Below are 25,664 nucleotides of genomic sequence, written 5' to 3'. Positions count from 1 at the left end.
TTCCAGAACTTCACCCCTCTAATGGTTAGAAACCTCCATCTAATTTCAAGTCTAAACTTCCTAGTGTCCAGTTTATATCCATTTGTTCTTGTGTCCACATTGGCGCTGAGCTTAAATAATTCCTCTCCCTCCCTGGCATTTATCCCTCTGATATATTTATAAAGAGCGATCAATCATATCCCCCTTTATCAACTAAACTTGTCATCTCCTCAAAAAATACACCAAGCTAGATTGACAGGATCTATGTTCTACAAACCCACGTGGATTGGCATTAATTACGTTGACCTCCTTTGGTTCTTTATTGACTCCCATATCAGCCACTCCATTATCTTGCCCAGGATCGATGTCAGGCTGAGAGGCCTAGAACCCAGTCATTTCTTTCTTCCAGTCTTCCGAAACTTTCCCAGTGTGCCAAGACTGATCGAAAGTCAACAGTAATGGCCCAGTGAGCTCCGCAGCCAGCCATTTAAAAACCCTTGGGTGTAAGTTATCTGAATCTGCTGATCTTAAAATGTCTAACGTTAGTAGCGTCTGGTTAACAGCCTACAGATGGAATGGAAAGAGTGTTACCATCACCACCCCATGAGCCTACAGCATCTGCTTTTCTCCCCCAAATACAAAACAGAAAATTATTGAACATTTCTGCGTTTTCTGCATTATTATTAATAGGTCTACCATTTCCAGCTACTAATGGACCAAAACTATTGTCTAGATTCTGTTCCTGATTTTTTTTAAAATCCTTCTTATTGTTCTTAACTCTCCTGTCCATAGAGTTCTCCTTGTGCCCCTCGGCTTCCCTTATCAATTTTCTACAATTCCTGGCTTCTGATATATATTAATTACTATCAGATTCCCCTTTCTTCCATTTGTTTTATATAAATTCATTTTACTTCTAAACAAGATTTTTTTCAAACCATCACAGCCCTCTTCCTGAATTCATAGACTCATAGAAGTTCGGGGTTGGATAGGGACCTCAGGAGGGTGGTATCTAGTCCAACCCCCTGCTCAAAGCAGGACCAATCCTCAACTAAATCATCACCAGACAGGGCTTTTGTCAAGCCTGACCTTAAAAAACCTCTAAGGAAGGAGAGATTCCACCACCTCCCTAGGGAACCCATTCCAGTGCTTCACCTCCCTTCTTAGGAAATAGTTCTTTTTGTTTCCTAATATCCAACCTAGACCTGCCCTCTTGCAACTTGTAGACCATTGATCCTTTGTTCTGTCATCTGCCACCACTGAGAACAGTCTAGATACATCCTCTGTGGAGCCCCCTTTCATGGTAGTTGAAAGCAGCTATCAAATCCCCCCTCAGTCTACTCTTCTGCTGGCTAAACAACCCCAGTTCCCTCTAGCCTCTCCTCATAGGTCATGTGCTCCAGCCCCTAAATCATTTTTGTTGCCGCTCCGCTGGACTCTCTCCAATTTATACACATCCTTCTTGTAGGTGTGGGTGTCCAATAAACTGGACACAGTACCCCCCCATACCCCACAGATGCCGGCTCACCAGTGCGGAGTAGAGGGGAAATGGATCACATCCCTAGATCTGCTGGAAAATGCCCCTATCTTATACAAACCAATAATGCCATTAGCCTTCTTGGCAACAAGAGGCACACTGTTGACTCATATTCAGCTTTTCTTTACCACCGTATCCTCCTAGGTCCTTTTCTGCAGAACTGTTGCCCAGCCATTCGGTCCCTCGTCTGTAGCAGTGAATGGGATTCATCCGTCCTACGTGCAGGACTAGGCACTTGTCCTTGTTGAACATCTTCAGGTTGCTTTTGGCCCAGTCCTCTAATTTGTCTAGGTCCCTCTGTCATCCTATTCCCTACCCTCCAGCGTATCTACCACTCCTCCCAGTTTTAATGTCATCTGCAAACTTGCGGTGAGGGTGCAGCCAACGCCATCCTCCAGATCGTTAATGATGTGGTAAAAAACCAGCCCCAGCAACGACCCCGATTTCCTTCTTTGAGGGAAGAACTGGCTTTGTCACTCAGGGCAGGGCAGTGGAGCTAACACGCTGGCATGGTGACACCCAGGACTGAGCCGTTTTAAATTAGGAAGGATGCGTGGCACGGAGCGCTGAACTTGTCTCGGCGACGGGGTCAGCCAAGCGGTGACGTGGGGACCGTATGATTATTTACCGGGTAGCTGCAGGGTGTGATGGGATGCTCCGTGCTCAGGGTCTAATCCATCACCATAGGTCGGGCAAATTTTCCCACAAGTCAGGATTGGCAGGGAACGGGGGGGAGTTTCCCCGTCCTCGGCAGTGTAGGGTGTGCAGGGCACATGGATATCCGCTCTGTAGCCCCAGGTGCGAACCGCGGAGTGGCCCGTTCCCGCTATCCTAAACTCCTCCCAGGGTTAGGGAATTGGAGGACTTGTGTTTTTTTACCGAGAGCACTGGGGGGAGCCAAGCCCCCCAAATCAAAAACAGAGGCAGATTATTCAGCTCAGTGTAGTAAAGATGTGAAAAAAATGATCGAAGTTATGTCACTGGCCCCTGTTTTTGCCAATGGATTTCTACAGTGGCTGGGGGGCTGGGGGCTGGAGGATGATCTGGCAGGGGGTCTGTCTGGGCTTTTCCCCCTCTGGCTGCAGGGGTCCCTGCCACGCCCAGAGTCTGGAGGTGGGGGGTGGGGTAGGTCCCTGGGCTTGGGTCAGGGGATCTTAGGCAGGGGGGGGTGGCGTTCGTTTGGTCCCGCTGGGGGCAGGAGCGGTGGCCTCGGGTAGGCAGTGGGGGACTGTCCCTTCGGAGGTCCCGGACAGGCAGTGAAGGTCTGGTGGGAGGTTATCAGGCAGGTGGGATGGCGGGGGTACTGGAGGGGGGGCCCAGGCTTGGCAGGGGTTTTTGGGGATCCCTGACTGGTGGGGAGTTCTGGGGAGAGGCCTGGGGGCTGGCCCCTGGCAGGCAGTGTGGGTCCACAGGGGGTCTCTGGGTAGTGAAGTCTGGGGGGGGCCTATGAGTAGGGGCTGCTTCCGGCCACTCTCATCCTCACTATTCAGATGGTGCTGGACTCCCGGCATCCCCTGGCCATAGCCGGTCACCCGCCCAGCTTGGCCATTGGGACCTCTGGGCCCCTGCCTCTGCTGTCAGGCTAGGAGGTGTCTCTGCGCCCGCACTAGGGCAAGAGGACGGGGACACGGGACTGGCGGGGCCGATCTGGACCTGTGGTGCCGCGAGCCTGGGGAAACTCCCTGCCAGGTGGACCCCGCGAGCACACGATGGCCTCCAGCCGGAACTGGGCCATCCAGCTTGTGGCAGCCACCTCACCGCAACAGGGGACGGGAAGGGAAGAAACCACGGTGGGGGAGTGTGGGGGAGATGGGAGGATCCCCCCCCCCGGCTTCCCAGCTTTCTCCCACAACCCCATGAGAAGCAGTGAGCAGCGTCAGGTTACGCAGGGGAAACTGCAGGCACAGGGGGACAAAAACATCCCCAAAAGTGAGACACCAAAGACTTAGAACCCAAGCATCCTGGCTCCCAGTCCCCCAGCCCCTGCTCCTAACCACTAAGACCCCCACTCCCACCCCAGAGCCAAGGAGATGATCCCCAGGAGTCAGATGAGGCCTGGCCTGGCTTGATGACAAGGGGTGGTGGCCTCCAGGTCCGTCCTGTTCCTATCCTGTCCTTGCAGAAGGCCACAGGGCAGATCTCCTCCCCAATACGAACGTGAGCAGGTGGGCGATGGGGTCCTCCTAGCCTCCCCTCCGCAGGGCACCCTGCTCCAGAATTTATTTGCAAGATTAAAGGGGATGAGAGAGGACAATGCCAGCCAGGGAAGAGAACCCAGGAGGTCCTGGCTCCCAGCCCCCACTGCTCTAACCACCAGCCACCCCTTCTCCCCTACCAGAGCCGGGGGGAGAATCACACGGAGTCCTGGCTCCCAGCCCCCCCCCCCCCCCCCCCCCCGCTCTAACCCCCCGCCCCCACTCCCCTCCCAGAGCCAGGGAGAGACACCCAGGAGTACTGGCTTCCCGGCCCCCCCTGCTGCTAACCACCAGCCCCCACTCCCCCCCCCAAGAGCCGGCGAGAGAACCCAGGAGTCCTGCTGGCTTCCCAGCCCCACCTGCTCTGGACCACCAGCCCCCAGTCCCCCCCAAAGAGCCGGGGAGAGAACCCAGGAGTCCTGGCTCCCGGCCCCCCCTGCTCTAACCCACCAGCCCCCACTCCCCCCCAAGAGCCGGTGAGAGAACCCAGGAGTCCTGGCTCCCAGCCCCCCTGCTCTACACCACCAGCCCCCACTCCCCCCCCAAGAGCCGGGGAGAGAACCCAGGAGAGTCCTGGCTACCAGCGCCCAGCCCAGGACTTGCAAACAGCCCGGGTCCATCCCCATGCCTGTGGGCGGCAGCTCCCGGGGTAGGAGCTGGCGAGTGGTGTCACGGTCCCGGCTCCCCCCGGCTCCAGCGATCGCGGGCCGGCCCGGCTCTGAGCGGCGGGTGAGGGGGGTTTGCAGGCACAGGAAGGGGCTGGAGCAGCCGGGAGCGGGGGGTTGCCGGGCGGAAGGAGGCAGGAGCCGAGAAAGAAAAGCCCGCAGCTGGGCATCCAGGCGGGGACAGAGCCCGGGGTGGGTGGGTCCCCCCTTTTGCTGGGGGGGGGGTCAGGAGGGGGAGGAGTAGGGGATGGGGCCGTGGGGTTTGTTTGGGCAGGTTGGAAAATTCCCCGGGGGAAGGGGGGGGATAATTGGATCCTGTCCCTGCTTTGTCCCACTTGCCTCGCACCACGGTTCACCCTCCGTCCATCAGCTCTCTGAGTCTCACCCCCGGATTTTCCCCCTGTTCTTGCTGATAATCCTGATTTGGAGGGGGTGGTCAACACCCATTGTATCTGCAGCGATTTGTCCTGGGGCCCCCGGGGGGGGGTAGGAAATTGTCGGCCCTGAGTCCGTCCCCCCCAAAGGGGTCAGTTTGAGGGGGTAGCCCTGAGACCCGGCTGCATCTGGGGTGGGGATGGGGGGGGCCGGTCTCTTTTATTGCCAGGGCGGGGCAAGGGCGGGAGCACGTGTCCTCCCATGGGGACGGCCCAGACCCCGTTACACAATCCCCCGAACGGCCAACAGCCGCCCCCAGCCTCTGGCCCAATCCCCCGCCCCCGCTTGCCCCTTCCCTCATCCAAGGGGACCTTCCAGGCTCCTCCTCCCCGGCCCCCTTAAAACTGGCCCCCCCCAGGGCTCCCCTGCGGCCCGTGGTGAATGGTGGCGCTGGGGGGAACCGTCGCTTTCCGATTATGCATTGGACAGTCACAATAAAATCCTGTCCAACCGTCCCCCTTTTCCAAATAGTTATTTTAACAGCGACATAAAATCCTCTCGAGCTTGGTTGTTTTTTCACTCACGTGATCAAACTACGGAGTCTGTGGACACGTTTTCTCTGCAAATTTTGATATAAAATTCCCTCTAAACCTTTGCCCCACGGCCTCTCTAGGTGTCTATTACTCATTACGCCCGGTTAAAACGCTTTGCCAATGAGAGGGACCAGCCACATCTTTAAATACCCGTCCATGCCAGGAGGCCTCCCCCTGTTTGGGGATCAGTGGGTCCCGGCTGGTAGCGGGAGAGTTGGCTGGACCCTTTTCTTTTCTCCAGCTGGCACGGGATGAGGCGGTCTCACTCTAGAGTGCAGTGTGCGGTCCAGAAAATATACCACACCCCCCATAACAAATGGTTCTTCTGAGGGGTTGCTTCCCGCAGTGCTAAGATGCAGCCACCTCTGGGGTGGATCCACGGTGGGCCATTATTTGCTTAATGACAGGGCCTAGATGACGTGTCTTTCACTATTTTGGCCTTCCATTCCCCTGTCTTAAAGCAGCACCCCTCAGGGCTCCCTATGGCCTGTGTGATGTGGCGGTCGGAGGCGGGTTGGTAACTTTCTGTCCACTTCTCAGGACACTGAGGAGGTGAAACCACCAATCAGATTTCAGCTTCTCTCCCCTCTGGAAAACTGTACGAGCTTTCCGGTTCTGTGGGGAAAGTGCTGGGGACTGGCAGGAAAGTGACGCTGCACAAACAGCCCCTCCTCATTTCTCCTCCCTGTAGCAATTGCCAGGAGAAAAAAATCCAGCCCTGGGGGAGCAAAGCCCCCCAGGAATGGCAGGATCTAGGGTGCCTGTCTGCAGGGAAAGGGTCTGGGGCAATTCATGTGTGAAATGAACTGAAGACTGTTCTGAAAGCCCACAACTGCACTTCTCCCCCAGACAGGCTGCAGAATGACGGCCCATGTTTCGCTCCAGCTGATCCCGGCCTCCCATGGGACAGGGTAGAGAAGTGGCTGCCGAGGAGCAAGTTCAGGTAGAGATTATCGGGGGGTTGCATGGTGGGTTCACTGCTGGAGGAGAGGGAGAGCAAATACAACGGTGGATGGTAAGGTTTGCACAGGTCTGGTCTGGAGGTTGGAGCGGGGCAGGAAAAATGCACAGGTGTGGAAGAAAGGGGAGGAGGACAGGGTGTGGCAAAACCTGCTGGGAGTTGTTTAATATATTGGGTTAGGTTCTAGGAACAGACCCAGGAGAGTTTGGCGGTGGAAAAATGCTCCAGTTTGTGAAAAAAGAAAATAGCCCACATACCTGAGACTAGGGAAAACTGACCAGAGTCCCAGTGCTGGAGCCTGAGCTCACTAACCAGCTGGCTGCTGTGAGATATGAAGTCGGGCACCCATGAGTCAGGCTTATTGGGAAGCTGCCTCTCCCCCCATATCCCGCTCCTCACAATGAGGGAGGGTTGTTGGGCTTCCTACCAGGGAGCTCTCCCTGGAACCATGCTAGGGGCTCCATTCTCCTGTATCAGTCGGTGGCTAGTAGGTGTGTGATGCTGATCTGCTGGTGAGAGGACAAGGGGCTCTCTCTTTGTCCCTCCACCCTGGTATTTGATGGATACGCTGAGCGGGGTGGGGGTGCGGAATCTGTTGAATGCGATCCACCCAGAGCTTCCATTTGATTCGCTCCTCTATGCCACAAAATAGGGGGGTTGGTGAGTGGGGCAGCAGGTACTGAGTGGGGGGCTCTTGCTCTTTCAGGGGCCCGGTGACCTTCGACGGAGGTGGCTGTTGCATTTCACCAGGGGAGAGGGGGCTCTGCTCGGACCCCACTCAGAGATCCCTCTACTGGGATGTCATGCAGTGAGAACTAGGAGCCGGTGACCTCGCTGTGTATAGGATTCCCGTCACCCCTACAGTGTAACCATTACGCTGCCCTGTTTCAGCATCACCCCACATGCCAGTGACACACAACAAACCCCCCCCCCCCCCCCCCCCCCCAGCCCTCTGCCCTGCCCTGCTACACAACACCTGCGGGAACAGCACAACGTCACACCTCGTCTCTTTGCTCAGGTAAACCTTGCGGGTGTCGGGGGTCTCGCCTAAAGAAAAGGAAACTGTCCTTATCCACGGCCTACCCCTCCGCCGTGTACGCACACGTCTTTCCCGTCTCACTGGTTTTGATTTCTTTCTGTTTCCCCGCGGGCCCCCACGACCACGCCGATTACCGAGGCACAGACATGCGCTTTCTTCGGTGGACGTCCGTGACCGTTCACAGTGCAAGAGGGCCAGGGTGGTTGGTTGTATCTTGATGGACAGTTCTCCCACAGACATAGCCCTGTCCACACCGGGGTATAGGGTGCTGTAACTTAACTCGTCCCAGGGGGGGCGGCTTATTCAAACCCCCGGTTCTGAGCATCATAATTGACATCAACTGTAGCGTGTCCCTAGCCGAGGGATATCGGTAGAAAAGCTAATGAGATATTGTTGGTCGATCATCATTGCGTGGTGCATGGATGCAGGACACCGGGCAACCACTGCAGACGTGACAGGAATGATTGTCGGCCACGGGAATGGGCTTCCTGGGGAGGTGGGTGGAATCTTGGGTTCAGAGGAAGAAGAGAGATCATGAGAGCTCGCTGCACAGACAATAGACGCATTTAACCACCTCAGAATCTGTCAGTGGCTGAAATAAACATCTGGGATCCCCTACAATGACCTTGGAGCTCTCTTCGTTCAGCAGGATGTGGTGGCCTCAGTGCAGAGAGAGGGCTCATGGCTTTACGACAGATTGTAGCTGACACCCGGCATTAGCCTTGCTCCCTTGCCGCCGAGAATTTGGATGGGATGTGAAGGACTGAATTAATCTCTCCCGTTTGGGGTAGTTCAGTTCTTGATTTTTATTTGACCTCTCGCCAGAACCATTTTTTGGTTTTGCTCGCTTCCCTAATGCATCCCGTTTTGCGGTTTCTCTCTCTGTCCCGGCTGGTGACGCAATGCCACGCGAGTACGAAGGAGCAGACGCCTCAGCAGGAAGAGGTCTGAGCGGAGTGGATAAAACTCGGAGCATTATCGCAAAGATCGGAAGGGAATGTGGTCCACGATTCACGAGCAGGGGAAATCCTGCGAGAATTCAGCACAGACCAGAGAGAGAGCAGGGAAACAGGCCAGGGGAGAAAGTGGGTAAATTAAATTTCTGGTTGGGGAAACTCAGAAGGACCTCAAGGAAACCCAAAGCCCAGCAGGAAATCCCCAGAGGAAAAGAGGAAAAAATACTTGCAGTGAGAGCGGGAAAGCCTTTAGATTGCTGTTCAGCCCTTATTAAACATCAGCGAATCCACTACGGTGTGAGAAGCCTTATGAATGCAGCAAGTGCGGGAAAACCTTCACGCAGAACCTCAAAACCTCATTTAGACTTCAGAGGATCCACACGGGGGAGAAACCCTACGAGTGCGGCGAGTGCAGGAAAATCTTCACTAACAACTCAAACCTTCTTGTCCACCAGAGACTCCACACGGGGGGGAGAAACCCTACCGATGCGGCGAGAGCGGGAAAAGCTTCACCCACAGCTCAGAACTTACCACGCACCTGAGAATCCACACCGGGGAGAAGCACTATCGGGTGCCGCGACGTGCGGGAAGGAACGCTTCAAGGCTCAGCTCGGCGCTCACATTACGCACCTGAAGATTCCACACCGGGGAGAAGCTCCTATCGGTGCTGCGAGTGCGGGAAAAGTATCGCTGTCTGCTCAGCGCTCATTACGCACAATAGAGTCCACACAGGAGAGAAGGACCCTATGAATGCTGCCAGTGTGGCGACAAAACTTCAGTGACAGCTCAGCCTTTCCTTCAGCACCAGCGAATCCACACGGGAGAGAGACCCTACGTATGCTGTGAGTGCGGTAAAAGGCTTCTCACTAGCAGCTCTAGACCTGACTACGCATCAGGAGGATCCACCCGGGAGTGAGGCCCGACGTGTGCGGTGAGAGCGGGAAAAGCTTCACTCAGAACTCAAAACCTCATCGCGCACCACGAGAATCCATGCAGTCCGTGAGAACCGAGAAGCCCTACGGATGCGTCGTAGTGCGTGGAAAAAGCTTCACGCGGAGCTCAAACCTCATCGCGCAAGGAGGGATCCACACCAAAGGGAATAGCCCTATGAATGCTGTGAGTGCGGGAAAAGCTTCATCCGACAACTCGGCTCTTATCACGCATCAGAGGATTCCACACGGGGGAGAAAGAAACCCTACGGATGCCTGTGAGTGCGGGAAAACCTTCACTCAGAGCTCAAACCTCATCGCACACTCGGAGGATTCCCACACGGGGGAGAGGCCCTATGAATGCCGCGAGTGGGGAGAAAAGCTTCACTCAGAGCTCACAACTTTCTACGCATCAGAGAATCAACACGGGCAGAGACACCCTCCAAATGCTAAAAGACCAGGAGGCCTTGTGGCACCTCAGAGACTAACAAATTTATTTGAGCATAAGCTTTCTCGGGCCAGGAGCAAGAACCGTCCCCATCCCGGTGCCAGTGGTAAGCCCATAAAGCCAGAGGTAAGGAACTGGCAGCTACCAGCCACCCCCCCCCGGCAGGGCTCCATTTGTCGTTTCTCCAACGCCGGGTTATTCTTCCAGTGAAAGACAAGGAGGGGTAAGGAGCCTTCCGTGGAATTTTTGTTTTATTGCTCGGATCCTGTTTGTGGACGTGCTATAAAACACCCACGCCCAAAGCTGAACCTTAGTAATGGCTTTGCTCATTCCCGCGTTGGGAAACCGTGACGGCGGCTCGAACTCTCCGTTTATCCCGCAGTTGGTCCAGGCGAGGGGGCGGTTTGCGGTTTTTGTCCGGTCACGGCGCAGACCTGACTGTCCTTTCTATCAAACTCCATTGTCCCACGAGTCATGGGAGTGAGGTCCCTCTTGCCACACAGCTGGGTGCGATCGTTATTTATACCCATCCTCAGTTTGCAAAGGGTTCCAGTTAGCGTCACCAGTGATGCAGCTTGTATCACTCCCGGTTGTGATGGAGCAATTAATTTTGGAAACTTTTTTTTTCATTATATTTATATTAATTTTTAAACGAAGAGGAGCTGGAACAGGGGGGGGGAAACGTGTCATTTCGGCTTCTGTGACCCTGGAAAAGGAGATGGGGGTGACTCAGAGAATAGGTCCATCCCTCCAGAACGGTTCTGGGCCATGCAGAGTTTATCTGCACCAATCGGTCCCTCCACCTATCAACATGTCATGGGATGCAGCGTTCTCAGTCTTTGGGGGGGGCTACAGGGACCCCCGCCCAGGGACGGCCCACCCAAGGGGCGCGCGGGGGGCTGCATTCCCAGCTGACCTGCCAATGGAGGCTCGCTGGGCGACGGATGCGGCACGGGGGAGGCAGTGCCGAAGCCAGCAGCCTGGGGGCGTGGGAGAGGAAATAACTAGACCGAGCTGCCAGGGGGCTGTTTGGGACGGATCAGAAGTGGGAGCCAGGGTGACACCTCCGGAGCTGGGGGGCCCCCTCCTCTGTTTGGCCCTGGAGTCACCCCTGGCCACTCCGGACTGGGAGCCTCCTCCTGACTGCTCTGCAGGGGGGAGGTGCTGATTGATGGGGGGGGTGGTCCCTCCCCCCCACCCGGGGTACCCGATTTCCACTGCAGCTGGGGTGGGACGGGACGGGGTGGGGAATCTGCGTGAGGTGCTGCCTCCCTGGGGCCGGAGCTGCCGGCAGCTGCTTGTGTCTGATACAAGCCTAGTTCAGGCTCCTGATCCTGGTGGAACTTTCTTAAAGAGACAGAGACCACGCGCACGGGCGCACACACATACACACACACACACACACACACACTCTGACACTCTCGTTCACACAGTCCCCCCAACATCACACCACCAGGGCTCCCTGCATCCAGGTCACTTCCCCACCTCGGGTGCTAGGTAGGGGGATGCAGGGAGCTCAGGAGGGAGGGTGCTAGGGATTAGGGCTGAAGGGCGCAGAGGGCAGGGGTTAGGGGGCAGGATGGAGAGGTTCGGGAGTGTAAAGGGGGGAGCAGGATTAGAGGTTGAAGGGGGCCAGGGCAGGGTGTGTTAGGGGGCAGGAGGAGAGGTTGGGAGTAAAGGGGGAGCAGGATTAGGAGTGAAGGGGGGCCCAGGGCAGGGTGTTAAAGGGCAGGAGGAGCGGTTGGGAGTGAAGGGGGAGCAGGTATTAGGGGTGAAGGGGGCCCAGGGCAAGGGGTTAGGGGGCAGGGAGGCAGCGGTTGGGAGTGAAGGGGAGCAGGATTAGGGGTGATAGGGGGCCCAGGGCAGGGGTTAGGGGGCAGGAGGGAGAGAGTTGGGAGTTGAAGGGGGAGACAAGGATTAGGAGTGAAGGGGGCACAGGGGAGGGGTTAGGGGGCAGGAGGGGAGCGTTGGGGGTGAAGGGGGAGTCAGGATTTGGGGTGAAGGGGGCACAGGGCAGGGGTTAGGGGGCAGGAGGAGTGGTTGGGAGTGAAGGGGGAGCAGGATTAGGGGTGAAGGGGGCCCAGGGCAGGGGGTTAGGGGGCAGGAGGTAGAGGTTGGCGAGTGCAAGGGGGAGCAGGATTCGGAGTGAAGGGGGCTGTGGCAAAATACCTGCCCCTCTGCTTGTTAGCTCAGTCCGTCCTAGCTTCAGAGGCACAGGCTAGGCACAAGGGAAAAAAAACCCTTCTCAATCTCCCAAGGCCGGGCTGATTCCTTCTCAGCCAGCCTCCTAGTTCTAGTTTCTTTTCCCCCCTGGGGAGAATGCCCTCCGTCCTGCAGCGAGTCTCAGAGTTCAGCTGTCCCTCCTTGCTGGCAGCTGCCCTGCTTCTCTCGTCCTCCTTCCCCCTGGCTTCCTTGTCAGGGAGGGTTTAAAAAGGTCTCTAGCAACTGGGGCCAGCTGAACCTGATTAGTTTCTTCCCAACCCTGCCCCACTGAACCTTATTTTGCTGGCTAAGACTTCCTGGCTAATTGTTACCCCTCTCCAGGTAGCTAATTGGCCTGAGTTTGCCACATATCCCCCCCCCCCCTGCTCAACACTATGGGGTTGGGCCACTTGGGTCGGAAAACAATGTACCCTTGACAGGCCATCCGCATTGCCATGTTGAGACCCGGACCGGTGCCGAACGCATGAAGTGGAAGGGCTGAAAGCGAAGCGACAGGAACCATCTCGTCACTCCCGCACGCGTATTCTTGTCCTTGTTCCTGGTGCATCCATTAGGCAGATCGGGGCATGGTCCGTAGACTAGGGCAAATCTCCGTCGACGAGTAAAAATAATCCGGAGGCTTTTCTATACGGCCCCACTTTAACCGCCAGACAATTCCTTCATCCACGCTGGCGTACTTCCGTTCTCCTTAGGCAGGAGCTTTTCCCTACTGAGGGTAGAGGACGGGGTGTTCGTTCATCTCCGACCATTTGGAAAAAAAAAAAAGAGGAAAAGCACTGCCCCCAGGCCTACTTCCGAGGCGGTGTTCCGTTCTGTAGGATGAACTCCTGCCCCCTAGTCTGGGGCTACTAGGCAACAGGGTCCGTGCAGAAGGGCCGTTCGTAGATCCCACAAAAGCGGCTTCGGCCCTGCAGCAGACCTTTTCACTATGTCCGGACGCCCCGAGCCCTGGTCAGGTCCGATAAGGGGCATGCCTTGGTGGGCAAAGTGGGGAATTGAAACCGCCTATAAGTACCCCACGAGTCCCAGGGAACGCTCGGGACCTGCTTCTTTCCGCAGTTTGGGGGGCCCGGGGCCACTTCAAAATATGGCGTCTAGCTTGTTGAGCTGGGGCCTCACCACGCCCCTCCCCACTACATACCCCAGGTATTTGGCTTCAGCTAACCCGATCGAACACTTTAGGGGTTCTGCGGACAAGACCCGGCCCTTCTCAGGGTATCTAAAACTACGCACTCTTACCTTACCGAGATGCGTCTCCCAGTCGGGGCTATATATGATGACATCATCAAGATAGGCAGCAGCGTACTCCCTATGGGTCCGTAACATCTTATCCACTAGCCGCATGGAAGGTAGCGGGAGCCCCATGTAATCCAAAGGGAAGAACGGTGTATTGATATAGTCCTTCTTCCCGGGGTTGCAAAGGCCGTCTTCACCTTGTCGGTCCTTCGCCAGGGGGAACTGCCAATAGGCTCCTTGGTAAGGTCCAGGGTAGACATGAACCGGGCCTTTCCTAATCTGTCGATCAGTTCGTCGATCCTGGGTAAGGGGTAGGCGTCAAACCGGGATACCTCGTTCAGCTTGCGGAAGTCGTTGCAGAACCTCATACTGCCGTCTGGCTTTGGCACCAGAACCACGGGACTGGACCACTGGCTATGAGACTCTTCAATAACCCCTAGGGCCAGCATCTTCCTGACCTCTTTCCGAATTTCCTCTCTTTTGGCCTCCGGGATCCGGTATGGCTTGACGTGCACCTTCACCCCGGGCTCTGTGAAGATGTGATGGTGCACTTCCGTAGTTCGACCGGGCTTCTCCGAGAACACGTCCTGGCCAAACTCGTGGAAAGCGGGGAGAGGGTGTCCCACCTGGGCCGCCCCTGGGCCCACAGGGTTTCTCCCACCCTTCCTCCTCTTTCCCGGGGAGTAGGCCATCAAATCCCGGGAAGTCACGTCCGATAAGGACAGGGGTAAGGGAGTTTCGGAACGACTCCTACCGTCACCTCGGTGGGGTTTCCGAGCACCTCAATGCGTACAGGGACGGTCGGGTAGTAGCCGACATCCCCATGTACACAGGATATCCCCGAGCGCGGGGGCCTGGGATAGTTGGCCCGGCTTGACCAGCTTCCAGAGACCAGCGTAATTGCACTGCCTGAGTCTATTAATGCTGTGGTCCCCTATCCCGTTCAGCTTAACGGGCCGAGTGTATCTATGAGGGAACCATCGTGTCCCCGACCAGACTGATTAGCCCGCACGGTCCCATATTTCCCCTAGTTCGCACTGCATAGGCTCCCCAAGGTCAGGGCATTGGGCAGCATTGTGCCCTAGTTCACCACAGGCATAACATCGGTATCCTCCCTTGGGCAGCCCCCTATTTTTCGGGCTGCCGGGATGCATTCCCGGAGCCCTTCTTCCCCAGTCCTCCAGTCTTTCCGGGCCTGCCGGTGGTTCCTTCACCTCCTGCCTCCCCTCCATTTTCCGGCCCGGGGCTAGGGCGAACGGGTGGCCTCGGCGTAGAGGCTGGCCTCTGATATTGGCGCCTCCTCCCCCGGGGGTCTGAGATAGTTCTTGGGCTGCCAAGTGTCTCTCCACGAGAGCAACCAGATCATCATAAGAGGAGGGGTCGTTTTGGCAGACCCACCCCGTATGTCCGGCGGCAACCCTCTCATGTATCTGTCCAATACCAGTAGTTCTAATACCTTCTCCGGACCATGGGCCTCGGGGCGGAGCCACTTCCGAGCAAGGTGTATCTGATCGAATAGCTGGGACCTCGGGGGTTTGTCCTCCCGGTACTTCCACTCGTGGAAGCGCTGGGCCCTTATGGCAGGCGTCAGGCCTGCCCTCGCCAGGATCTCCGCCTTCAGCCGAGAGTAATCCATGGCTGCTTCCGCGGGCATGTCAAAGTAGGCTTTCTGGGCCTCCCCGCATAGAAATGGAGCCAGCAGACCGGCCCACTGGTCCTCGTGGCCAGGCCTCCCGCCCGGCCGTCCTCTCGAACGCGAGGAGATATGCCTCTACATCGTCCTCTGGTATCATCTTCTGCAAGTAGTTGCTTGCCCGTAGCGGTCGGGTCCCCTGGGCCCCCTGCGTCATCGTGGTCAGGGCCTTCAACTGATTCACTACCTCGGTCAGGTTTGCTCGATCTTGGGCTGCCTGGCTCATCAACAGCTGGTTGGTCTCCTGTTGCACCCGTACGGACTCCCGCTGGGCAGCCACCTGCACTCGGGTGGCCTCTTGTTGGGCCGCAGTGGCCTGCATCAGTGCCTTCAGCACATCCTCCAGTTTAGAAGAAAAAAAATTTTTTTTTTTTTTTGGGGTCTTCACCCTGCCCAGTTACGGCTTGCCATGGAGCCTCACTCACTGGGCGGATCCCACTTCTGACACCATGTGTGGCAAGATACCTGCCCCTCTGCTTGTTAGCTCAGTCCGTCCTAGCTTCAGAGGCACAGGCTAGGCACAAGGGAAAAAAAAACCCTTCTCAATCTCACAAGGCCGGGCTGATTCCTTCTCAGCCAGCCTCCTAGTTCTAGTTTCTTCCCCCCCCCCCGGGGAGAATGCCCTCCGTCCTGCAGCGAGTCTCAGAGTTCAGCTGTCCCTCCTTGCTGGCAGCTGCCCTGCTTCTCTCGTCCTCCTTCCCCCCTGGCTTCCTTGTCAGGGAGGGTTTAAAAAAGGTCTCTAGCAACTGGGGCCAGCTGAACTGATTAGTTTCTTCCCAACCCCTGCCCCTGCTGAACCTTATTTTGCTGGCTAAGCCTTCCTGGATAATTGTTACCCCTCTCCAGGTAGCTAATTGGCCTGAATTTGCCACAGTATATTACATCAATACTATTAGTTGCAACCAAACTTTTGATCTCATCCAGTAAGGATATCCAGTTGGTTTGACAATCTATTGTGTCTAAACCTTTGTTAATGGGTACTAATTATATTACCTCCTTTAATTCGTTATTAATGAACACCAGTATCGGCTGCTCCATTCTCTTGCCCATTATCGATTTTAGACTAACACTCTTCTAATTAGCTGCGTTCATCTCTTTTACACTTTTAAAATATTGGCACAGCATTAGCTTTATTGCAGTCTTATGGAATTTCCTCAGTGTTCCAAGTCCTAATGAAAATCAACACTAACAGTCCTCCACGCTTCTCCACCGGGTCTCTCAAAACTCTTGTTATCTGGACCTGCTGATTTAAACACATCTAACTGTAATACCTGCTGTTTAACATACTCATGACTTCTTGTCGGAATGGAAAGAGTATCGTTGTCAACATCTTATGATATGTGTTACATCATTTGTTTTCTCCATATCCAGGAGAGAAATATTTATTGAACACTTTTACCTCTTCTGCATTATTTTTGATAATTTTGCCATTTCCATCTAGTAATTTACCACTACCGTTGTTAGGATTAATTTTGTACTTAATATACTTTTAAAACTTCCTTCTTATTTTTCATTGATTGATCATTGATTTCTGATAGCTTCCCTTACCAATTTTCTACAATTCTGACCTTCTAACTTATAGTCTTTACTATTGACTTCCCCTTTCTTCCATATATTTTATTTGGAGAGTGTTGGGATTCCTACCAGGGAGCCACCAGCAGGGTCCAGAGACAGCCCCATCTCCTGTATCAAGCTCTGGCTAGTGGGTATGTGATAAATGTGATGACCCTGCCTCTGTCTGTCAGGTGGGAGACACAAAGATTCTCTCTTTCTACCCTCTGATTCCTCCTGGCTGTTCTAGGCAAGGTGGGGTGGGACTCTGTTAACATGTGCCTCCCGGAGCTTCCATTTCCCTGGTGCTGCTGTTCTGTGTAAACAGTGGGATTGTGAGTGGGGCAGCACGGTACTGAGTGTTGGACTCTTGCTCTTTCAGAGGCTGGTGACCTTCGAGGAGGTGGCTGTGTATTTCACCAGGGAAGAGGGGGCTCTGCTGGACCCCACTCAGAGAGCCCTCTACAGGCATGTCATGCAGGAGAACTATGAGACGGTGACCTCCCTGGGTAAGGAGTCCTGTCCTCTGGGTTATTAGAAGCTGTGGGGTCTCTAAAGAACCTGAGTAGTAGTAATTTTATACCTTTATTTGTCATACAAGTTTTGACAAGTTTCCTTGCCCCCACTATTTTTGCCTCATCTCCCACCTACTAGTATAATTTTTGGACATGTGCTTTTTTTGGTGCTGTCAATCATTTTAAAACTGCATTGAATGTATCCTTATTGGCTTACATTAATAACTACATTAATCACTGTAGCTTTCATGCCTTTTCCTCATTGTAAGAGGAAAATATACGGCCTGTAGAATTCTAAATTGAGTAAATAGGTGTATGAGTCATGCCTGGCTTGTGTGGACAGTCAGATGAGCCTCTTTTGATAGGAGAGTGTAATAATGTTCCCATTCAGGACCCCACGGTGTGAAGGGAGAAACAGAGCTGTGGGAGGGGAGGAGAAGGGGGAAGTAGATAATTCTGGGGTGCCAGGACATGGGGAGTGGGTGTGTGTGCAGGGTTAGAGCTAAGAAGCAGCAGGGAGGGAGGAGGTTGTGAGAGACGAGGGAACACAAGAATCTCCCAAGGTGCCGGGAGGTGGTGCCGGCTGCCAGTAATGGGATGAAGGGGAGGGCAGTGTGGGGGAAGGGCACCCAGGGTGGGCTGGGTGGGTCAGTGGGAGGGAGGAGAGGTTTGGGGATCCAGAGCTGTGGGGAACCCAGACCTTTAACCCCGGATCCCTACCCAAGCCTTGTTGGTTTAGAGCCTCCACTCTAGTTTTATTTCTGTTCAGTTTCACTTCTTTATACATTCCCCCCCCCATATTATTATTTTAACTCTTGACCTCCCGCTCATTACCCCCCTCCCTGTATAACCTCCCCGTCTCTGTGCACAGCGACCCGGCCACCGACCCTGAGTCCTTGCTGCATCCTCCCTCCCAGAGCAGGGCCCCTACCCAGGCACAAATGGGCACTTTGTTGATGATGTCACAGGGTGGTGGTGTAGCCTGTACAATTTTTACACCTACAAGATGACGTATTGGGGGTACAGCTCGCCCTTGTACATGGCTACTCAAAGTTAATGGAGGAGATGAAATTGGGTGAAACGCACAGACACTTGATTTATAGTTGAAATCATAGGCAAGGATCAGTACACCTAACGATTAGAGTCAGAGAAGTATAGTAAAGACGGGCTTGCACGGTGTGGACTTACAAGCTATGGACACCATTGGAAACAAAGATCGAGGCGCAAGGGAGCCCATCAGAAGGGAGGCCCTGCTTCAGTTTACACTGTCTTGGGGACCTGACAAAATGAAAAACTGGTAACTAGGAGAGTTATTTTCTCTGGTTTCTTATGCTAAGAGGATGGCGATATACCATATCTGCTCCTTTACTCTGATTACAGTAACGTCAATAGCTGCCCCAAACCATACCTGGCCTTTGGGAAGTCCATAATTAAGCATCAAGCCTCAATTCTCATGATTTACATCACTGATTTATTAATCATTCTAATATATGAATGCGTCCAACTGCTGAGATACTGCATAGCAAACTAATTGCTAGAGCCCGCCCCAGACTTCCTTCTTTCAGAATCCTGTGGCGTATTCCACCCGCTTGTGGTTCCTCATTAGTCTCTCAAAATGAGGGTGCGAAATATCTGACCTGGGATTGTCTCCTTAGGCCTATTCAGGTAAATCCCACACCTCCCACAAAGGCTCCACCAAATACAACACCACTGGCCATCACATACAGCCCCTCTCCAGTGCATTATCAATGATCTACAAGCTGTCCTGGAAAACGATCCCTCACTCTCACAGAGCTTAGGAGGCAGGCCAGTGCTCGCTTACAGACAACCCCCGAACCTGAAGCAAATACTCACCAGCAACTACACACCACACCACAGAAACACCAACCCAGGAACCAATCGCTGTAGCAAACCTCGTTGCCTACTCTGTCCCCAGATCTACTCTAGCGACACCATCAGAGGACCCAACCACATCAGCCACACCATCAAGGGCTCATTCACCTGCACATCTGCCAACGTGATATATGCCATCATGTGCCAGCAGTGCCCCTCTGCCATGTACATTGGCCAAACCAGACAGTCTCTAGGTAAAAGAAGAAATGGACACAAATTGGACATCAGGAATGGTAACATACAAAAGCCAGTAGGTGAACACTTCAATCTCCCTGGTCATTCTATAACAGATTTAAAAGTCACTATTCTTGAACAAAAAAACTTCAGAAACAGCCTTCGAAGAGAAACAGCAGAACTAAAATTCATTTTCAAATGTAACACCATTAATCTGGGCTTGAATAGGGACTGGGAGTGGCTGGCTCATTACAGAAGCAGCTTCCCCTCTCTTGGAATTGACACCTCCTCATCTATTATTGGGAGTGGACTACATCCACCCTGATTGAATTGGCCCTGTCAACACTGGTTCTCCACTTGTGAGGTAACTCCCTTCTCTTCATGTGTCAGTATATAATGCCTGCATCTGTAACTTTCACTCCATGCACCTAAAGAAGTGAGGTTTTTTTACCCACGAAAGCTTATACCCAAATCAGTCTGTTAGGGCTTGGCTACACTTACAAGTTGCAGCGCTGGGAGTTACAGCGCTGGTCATGCAGCTGTGTAGGGCCAGCGCTGGAGTGTGGCCACACTGACAGCTACCAGCGCTGCAGTGTGGTCACACTTGCAGCACTTTCCAGCGCTGTATTGAGAGGTGCATTGTGGGCAGCTATCCCACAGAGCACCTCGTCCCGTTTTGGTGCCGTTTTGGCGCTGAGTATTGTGGGAAGGGGAAGGAAGTGTGTGGGTCATTCCGCTTCCTGTTCCAACGCCCCGTGGTGCATCGCTTCACATCCCAGCATTCTGTCTTTCTGGCAACGTTTGGCGCCATTGTGAGTGTATTTCTGCTCTGTGTGTGAATCGCGATTTCTGTGGGAAATGGAGCCCGAGCTGCTGAGGACTGTGCTGATGAGTGTCGCTAGCACAACACGTTTGGCAGTCGAGCTATTCCTTCAGCTCCAAAGTGACAGTGAGGAGTCTGACGATGATATCGATATCGATTCTCCTGCCGCGTGTGACACCAAAGTGCTTGTGGCATTCACAGAAATGCTCAGCACCGTTGAACGCCGCTTTTGGGCTCGGGAAACAAGCACTGAGTGGTGGGATCACATCGTCATGGAAGTGTGGGATGACGAGCAGTGGCTGCAGAACTTTCGTATGAGAAAAGCCACTTTCATGGGACTGTGTGCTGAGCTCGCCCCCACTCTGCGGCGCAAGGACACAAGATTGAGAGCTGCCCTGACGGTGGAAAAGCGGGTGGCTATTGCAATCTGGAAGCTGGCAACTCCAGACAGCTACCGGTCAGTCGGGAACCAGTTTGGTGTGGGAAAGTCGACCGTGGGAATCGTTTTGATGCAAGTTTGCAAGGCAATTAATCGCATCCTGCTAAGAAAGACCGTGACTCTGGGGAGCGTGCAGGACATTGTGGATGGCTTTGCACAAATGGGTTTCCCTAACTGTGGAGGGGCGATAGATGGGACGCATATTCCTATTCTGGCCCCCCCCCACCTGGCATCAGAGTACGTTAATCGTAAGGGGTATTTCTCTATGGTTCTCCAGGCGCTTGTGGATCACCTCGGGCGTTTCATTGACATTTACACAGGCTGGCCTGGAAAGGTGCATGATGCACGCATCTTTCGGAACAGTGGCCTGTTCAGGAAGATGCAGGCAGGGACTTTTTTCCCAGACAGGAAGATCACAGTAGGGGATGTCGAAATGCCCACTGTGATCCTTGGAGACCCCGCGTACCCGTTACTGCCTTGGCTCATGAAACCCTATACAGGGAAGCTTGACAGGAGCAAGGACCGGTTCAACTACAGGCTGAGCCGGTGCCGAATGACTGTGGAGTGCGCTTTTGGGCGTTTAAAAGCCCGCTGGAGATGTCTGTATGGGAAGCTAGACTTGGGGGAAAGCAGCATCCCCGCGGTTATATGCGCTTGCTGTACCCTCCATAATATTTGTGAAGGGAAGGGTGAAACATTCAGTCAGGCATGGACCACCGAGATTCAAGTCCTGGAGGCTGAATATGCACAGCCAGAGAGCAGGGCTAATAGAGAGGCCCAGCACAGGGCTACAAGGATTAGGGATGCCTTGAGGGAAGAATTTGAGGCTGAAAGCCAACAGTAATGTTTGCTGCCTTGCCTGGGAGTGAATTGCACTGTTTACACTGTTATTCTATTATCCCTAATAATAATATGATTTGCAGTGCCTCTTTCTTTACTGGGCTAAGGTATCTTTAACTATCTGCTATAATAAAGACTGTTTTCAAAGCCAAGAATTGTTTTATTGAAAAGAAAAAAACTTCCTTGACAGACAGACAGACAGACACACAACATTTCATGAAAACAAGAGGGCAGGGGTGTGGGTTGGTGAACTGTACAGTCACAAGTTTGCATATGTCCTGTCTGGAGTGCTGTTTAACGAATCCTGCACTTCAGGGTGCATATACTGCATGGTGATGGGGGTTGAGTGCAGAGGGTAAGGGTGGTGGTAGGTATCAGGACTGGTTGGTGAACGTACAGGTGTTGGAGGCAGCTGGTGGTGGTAAGAACCTGAATGCTGGGGAAAGGCGGTTTGAGCTGACATTGGGGCACAAGGCAAAAAGCTTTGGGACGGGGGGGGGTGGGGGCAGCACGGGACTGCTCTGCCTGCATGGCTACGATAGCCTGGAGAGAGTCCGCTTGGCGCGACAGGATGTCTAGTAGCTGGTTTGTGCTTTTCCTCTTTGCCACAGCGTTTCTACGCCAATGTCTCTGGCGGATCATGCTTTCCTTCTCTCTCCACTCCTTCAATTCCTTTCTCTCTGTAGCAGACTGATGAAGAACAGTTTTCAGCATGTCCTCTTTGCTCTTTCGGGGATTTTTTCTCAAATTTTGAAGCCTCTGTGCAGTGGAACATCTGCTCAGTCCAGTAGTCAAGGTCACTGTAGAAACCCAGAAATGACAACATTTAACAGGGGCAGCATTGTATCCACTATCTCCAGACATGAATTGTTACACTGAGGGAGTTCTCACTTTAGCATTCTTTTACCACACGCATAACACGACAGAAGCCACGAAATGGTGAGTGAGGGGTGCTTATAGAGGGAGAAGTGGGGCTTGATTGATAGAGGGGAGCTGGTTGCTTCGGGTAATCTGGAGTGATAGAGGGGTTGAGTGAAGATGCAGCTGCAGGGGTGATCTTCACTATCTCCCTATCTCTTCACTAAAGAGTCTCCCAACATTTTTCACAGGAGTTAATCCTGCAAGATGTCTCCCTGCTGCGAGTCACTAGGGAACAGCGGGAGGCGCTTTTACAGCAATGTGGATTCCGCCCGGGACCCTACGCGGCTTGCCTGTGTTCAGAAATGGTCCCCCCCCACTCGCAGCACAGTGGCGCGGACGCGTCAGCGTGACTGGGACAAGGAACACAGTGGCTCTGCCTATAAACCTGCGCAGGCATATTGCCCACGCTCTGGCTGAAACTTTTGCTGAGATAACTGAAGCAGATTACCGCGACGTGATAGACCACATCAACGGGCTATTCTAGTCTGGCATGCATGCAGCCATAACCCCCCTTCCTCTCCAGAAACATTTCCACCCAGAAAATAAAAGCCGCTTACCGTTAACCCGCTCCTCTGCTTGTCCTTCTGCAACTGCTGGCTGCTGCGATTGGGTACTTTCCTCCTGGCTTGAGAAGAGCTCCTGGCTGCATGCCCACTCTGGGGTGTCTTCCCCCATCCCAGTAGCTTCACTCGCGGTTTCCTCCCCCGCCTCCGCCTCCGCCTCCTCCTCCTGTCCCCCAGCCTGCTCAGAAGTGTCCATCGTTGTCCTGGGATTGGCAGTGGGGTCACCCCCAAGTATCTCGTCCATCTCCCTGTAAAAACGGCAGGTCGTGGGGGCAGCTCCGGATTGGCGATTCCCCTCGCGGGCTTTGTAATAGGCACTCCGCAGCTCTTTAACTTTCACCCTGCATTGTAGTGCGTCCCGATCATGGCCCCTATCCAGCATGGCCCTTGATATCTGCTCAAAGATATCGTAATTCCTACGGCCGGAGCGCAGCTGTGCCTGCACAGATTCCTCCCCCCAAACACTGATGAGGTCCATCAGCTCGCCATTGCTCCATGCTGGGGCTCGTTTGCCACGTGGAGGCATGGTCACCTGGAAAGATTAACTGATTGCACTCCACACCTGGCTGCAGCAAACAGGAAGGAGATTTTTAAAATTCCCGGGGCATTTAAAGGGCGGGTCACCTGAGGCAAGAGCAGTAGAGTGCAAACTGATGAGCAGAGTGGCTGAACAGGAATTCTGGGATACCTCCTTATTCCCTGGAGGACAATTAAAGCGCTGGTGAGTGTCCACACCTGCTGAGCAGCGCTGGATCACCAGCGCTGCACTCCTTATACCCCTGCCGGGATGGGTTTTCAGCCAGCGCTGCAACCAGGGAGTTGCAGCGCTGGTTGTGCCCTGCAAGTGTGGACGGGGTGTAATTGCAGCACTGGAAAGCCTCCACCAGCGCTGCAACTTGTAAGTGTAGCCAAGCCCTTAGTCTTTAAGGTGCCACCAGACTCCTTGTTGTTTTTGTGGATCCAGACTAACACAGCTACCCCCTGATACTTGACGATTCTAACATGTCATAACATAATTCTCTAATCAATTATATCTGTAATTATACGTAATTTACTCACACTTAGCAACATGAATTTTACAGCAGATAGAAACAATTAAAGAACCAGACTGATTAACAAGGTAAAAGTGGTGACCATAAAGATAAGACAATAAAGAAAGGAGGGTTTCACAACCACAACCATTGATAAGGGATTTATTGCCAGAGAGGATTATTTATAATAATAATACTAACTCTTCTGCCACTTTGAGCCAAGGAAGATGACCTTGGTATTCTACTGCTTAAAAATGAGCAGGGATTACAACCATGGAATATTCTTTGTGACAAGTATCCCACAAATTCCACCGACCTCCCTTGTTTTCTTTGCCTGCAGTAGGGTTTCCGATTTCCAAACCTGATGTGATCTCGCAGCTGGAACGAGGGGAAGAGCCGTGGGTCCCGGACCTCCAGGGCTCTGAGAAAGAAGTGCTTCCAAGAGCTGCCTGCACAGGTGAGGACTTGGTTAAACCAACTCAAAAACTGTGTGGGAATGCAGGAAACATTTGGGATGCCCTACAAAGACCCTGTGAGCTCTCCAAGTTCTGGATTGTTCCTTGCAGATGTGGAATCATTATGGCAGATGTCATTCATGGCTTCCCTTGCAGCAGGTTCCTCCCCGGTCTCGCTTTCCCTTGAGTGTTCTGGTGAGATGCGGACCAAAACTGATCCTTTCTCTCTCCTCTGGGGAAGGGTTTGGGGAAAATCAGCTCCTGATAGGTTTGATCTCTCCCACACACATTTTGGATTGTTCATCCCTTTTTCCATTCCTCTCTCTGAAATTTCCTTTCTTTCCGGCACAGGGAGTGACCTATGTCTGGATTCTCTCTCTCTCCCATCAGGTGATGGGATGGTGAGTGAGAATGAGGAGGAGAAACCCCAGCAGGAAGACGCTCAGCAAGTAGAACCACATGGAACGTTATCGGGAAGATCCAAAGGGAATGTTTATGGGAGTTGTGCACTCCCAGAAAAAGCAAAAGCCTGTGAGATTCAGCAGAGGCCAGAGGAAAACTTCAGTAGCCACTCAGACCTTATAACCCGCAACAGAATCCACTTGGAAGGGAAATGCTACACATGCCATGAGTGTGGGAAAAGCTTCAGTCGGAGCTCAGACCTTCTCGTACATCATAGAATCCACACAGGAGAGACGCCCTACACATGCGCTGAGTGCGGGAAAAGCTTCAGTCGGCATTCAAACCTTATCACACATCGTAGAACCCACACAGGAGAGATGACCTACACATGTGCTGAGTGCGGGAAAAGCTTTAATCACAGCTCTACCCTGAGCGCACACAGCAGAATCCACACGGGTCAGAAACCTTATGGATGCTCTGAGTGCGGGAAAAGCTTTAATCGGAGCTCTGCCCTGAGCACACATAGGAGAATCCACACGGGTGAGAAACCTTATGGATGCTCTGAGTGCGGGGAAAGCTTCGGTCAGCGTTCACACCTTATCTCACATCAGAGACTCCACACGGGAGAGACGCCCTACACATGCTCTGACTGCGGAAAAAGCTTTAATCAGAGCTCTGCCCTGAGCAGACACCGGAGAATCCACATGGGTGAGAAACCTTATGGATGCTTTGAGTGTGGGAAAAGCTTCAATCGGAGCTCACACCTGATCACGCATCAGCGAATCCACACAGGAGAGAAGCCCTACACATGCGCTGAGTGCGGGAAAAGCTTTAATCACAGCTCTGCCCTGAGCACACATCGGAGAATCCATACGGGTGAGAAACCTTATGGATGCTCTTAGTGCGGGAAAAGCTTCAGTCAGCGTTCACACTTTATCTCACATCAGAGACTCTGCAGAAGAGAGACGCCCTACACATGCTCTGAGTGTGGGAAAAGCTTCAAAAAGAGCTCACATCTTATTAGACATCGCAAAATCCACATTGGAGAACTGTTACAAATGCCTTGATTAGGGCTGGGAAAAGATTAAAAAAAAATCACATTTGCTAATTCTCACATAGTGATCTGTGCACCATCTTCACTGTGGTCTCTCAGGTCCACCAGATGAATTGCCTGCTTCTGCCTTTTGCAGCTCACCCTTCTTTGGGGTCAGTCCCATGATCTTTTCTATCA

At 53.4% G+C, this 25,664-nt stretch overlaps 1 protein-coding gene across 1 annotated transcript; it reads left to right on the top strand.

Annotated features, from left to right (window-relative positions):
* Positions 1-3,222: 3,222 nt before the first annotated feature.
* LOC123357889 (zinc finger protein 675-like) lies at positions 3,223-25,021 on the top strand (the record flags this gene model as incomplete). The annotated part of the gene is made up of 3 exons (XM_045000806.1): positions 3,223-3,442; positions 8,753-8,878; positions 24,494-25,021. Coding segments are annotated over exons 1-3 (874 nt in total), but the record flags the coding sequence as incomplete, so codon positions are not given.
* Positions 25,022-25,664: the final 643 nt, after the last annotated feature.

This window comes from Mauremys mutica, unplaced genomic scaffold (genome assembly GCF_020497125.1).
Source record: "Mauremys mutica isolate MM-2020 ecotype Southern unplaced genomic scaffold, ASM2049712v1 001173F_np12_obj, whole genome shotgun sequence".
In the NCBI taxonomy this organism is placed as follows: domain Eukaryota; kingdom Metazoa; phylum Chordata; order Testudines; family Geoemydidae; genus Mauremys; species Mauremys mutica.
This window is presented reverse-complemented; position numbering and strand designations above follow the sequence as displayed.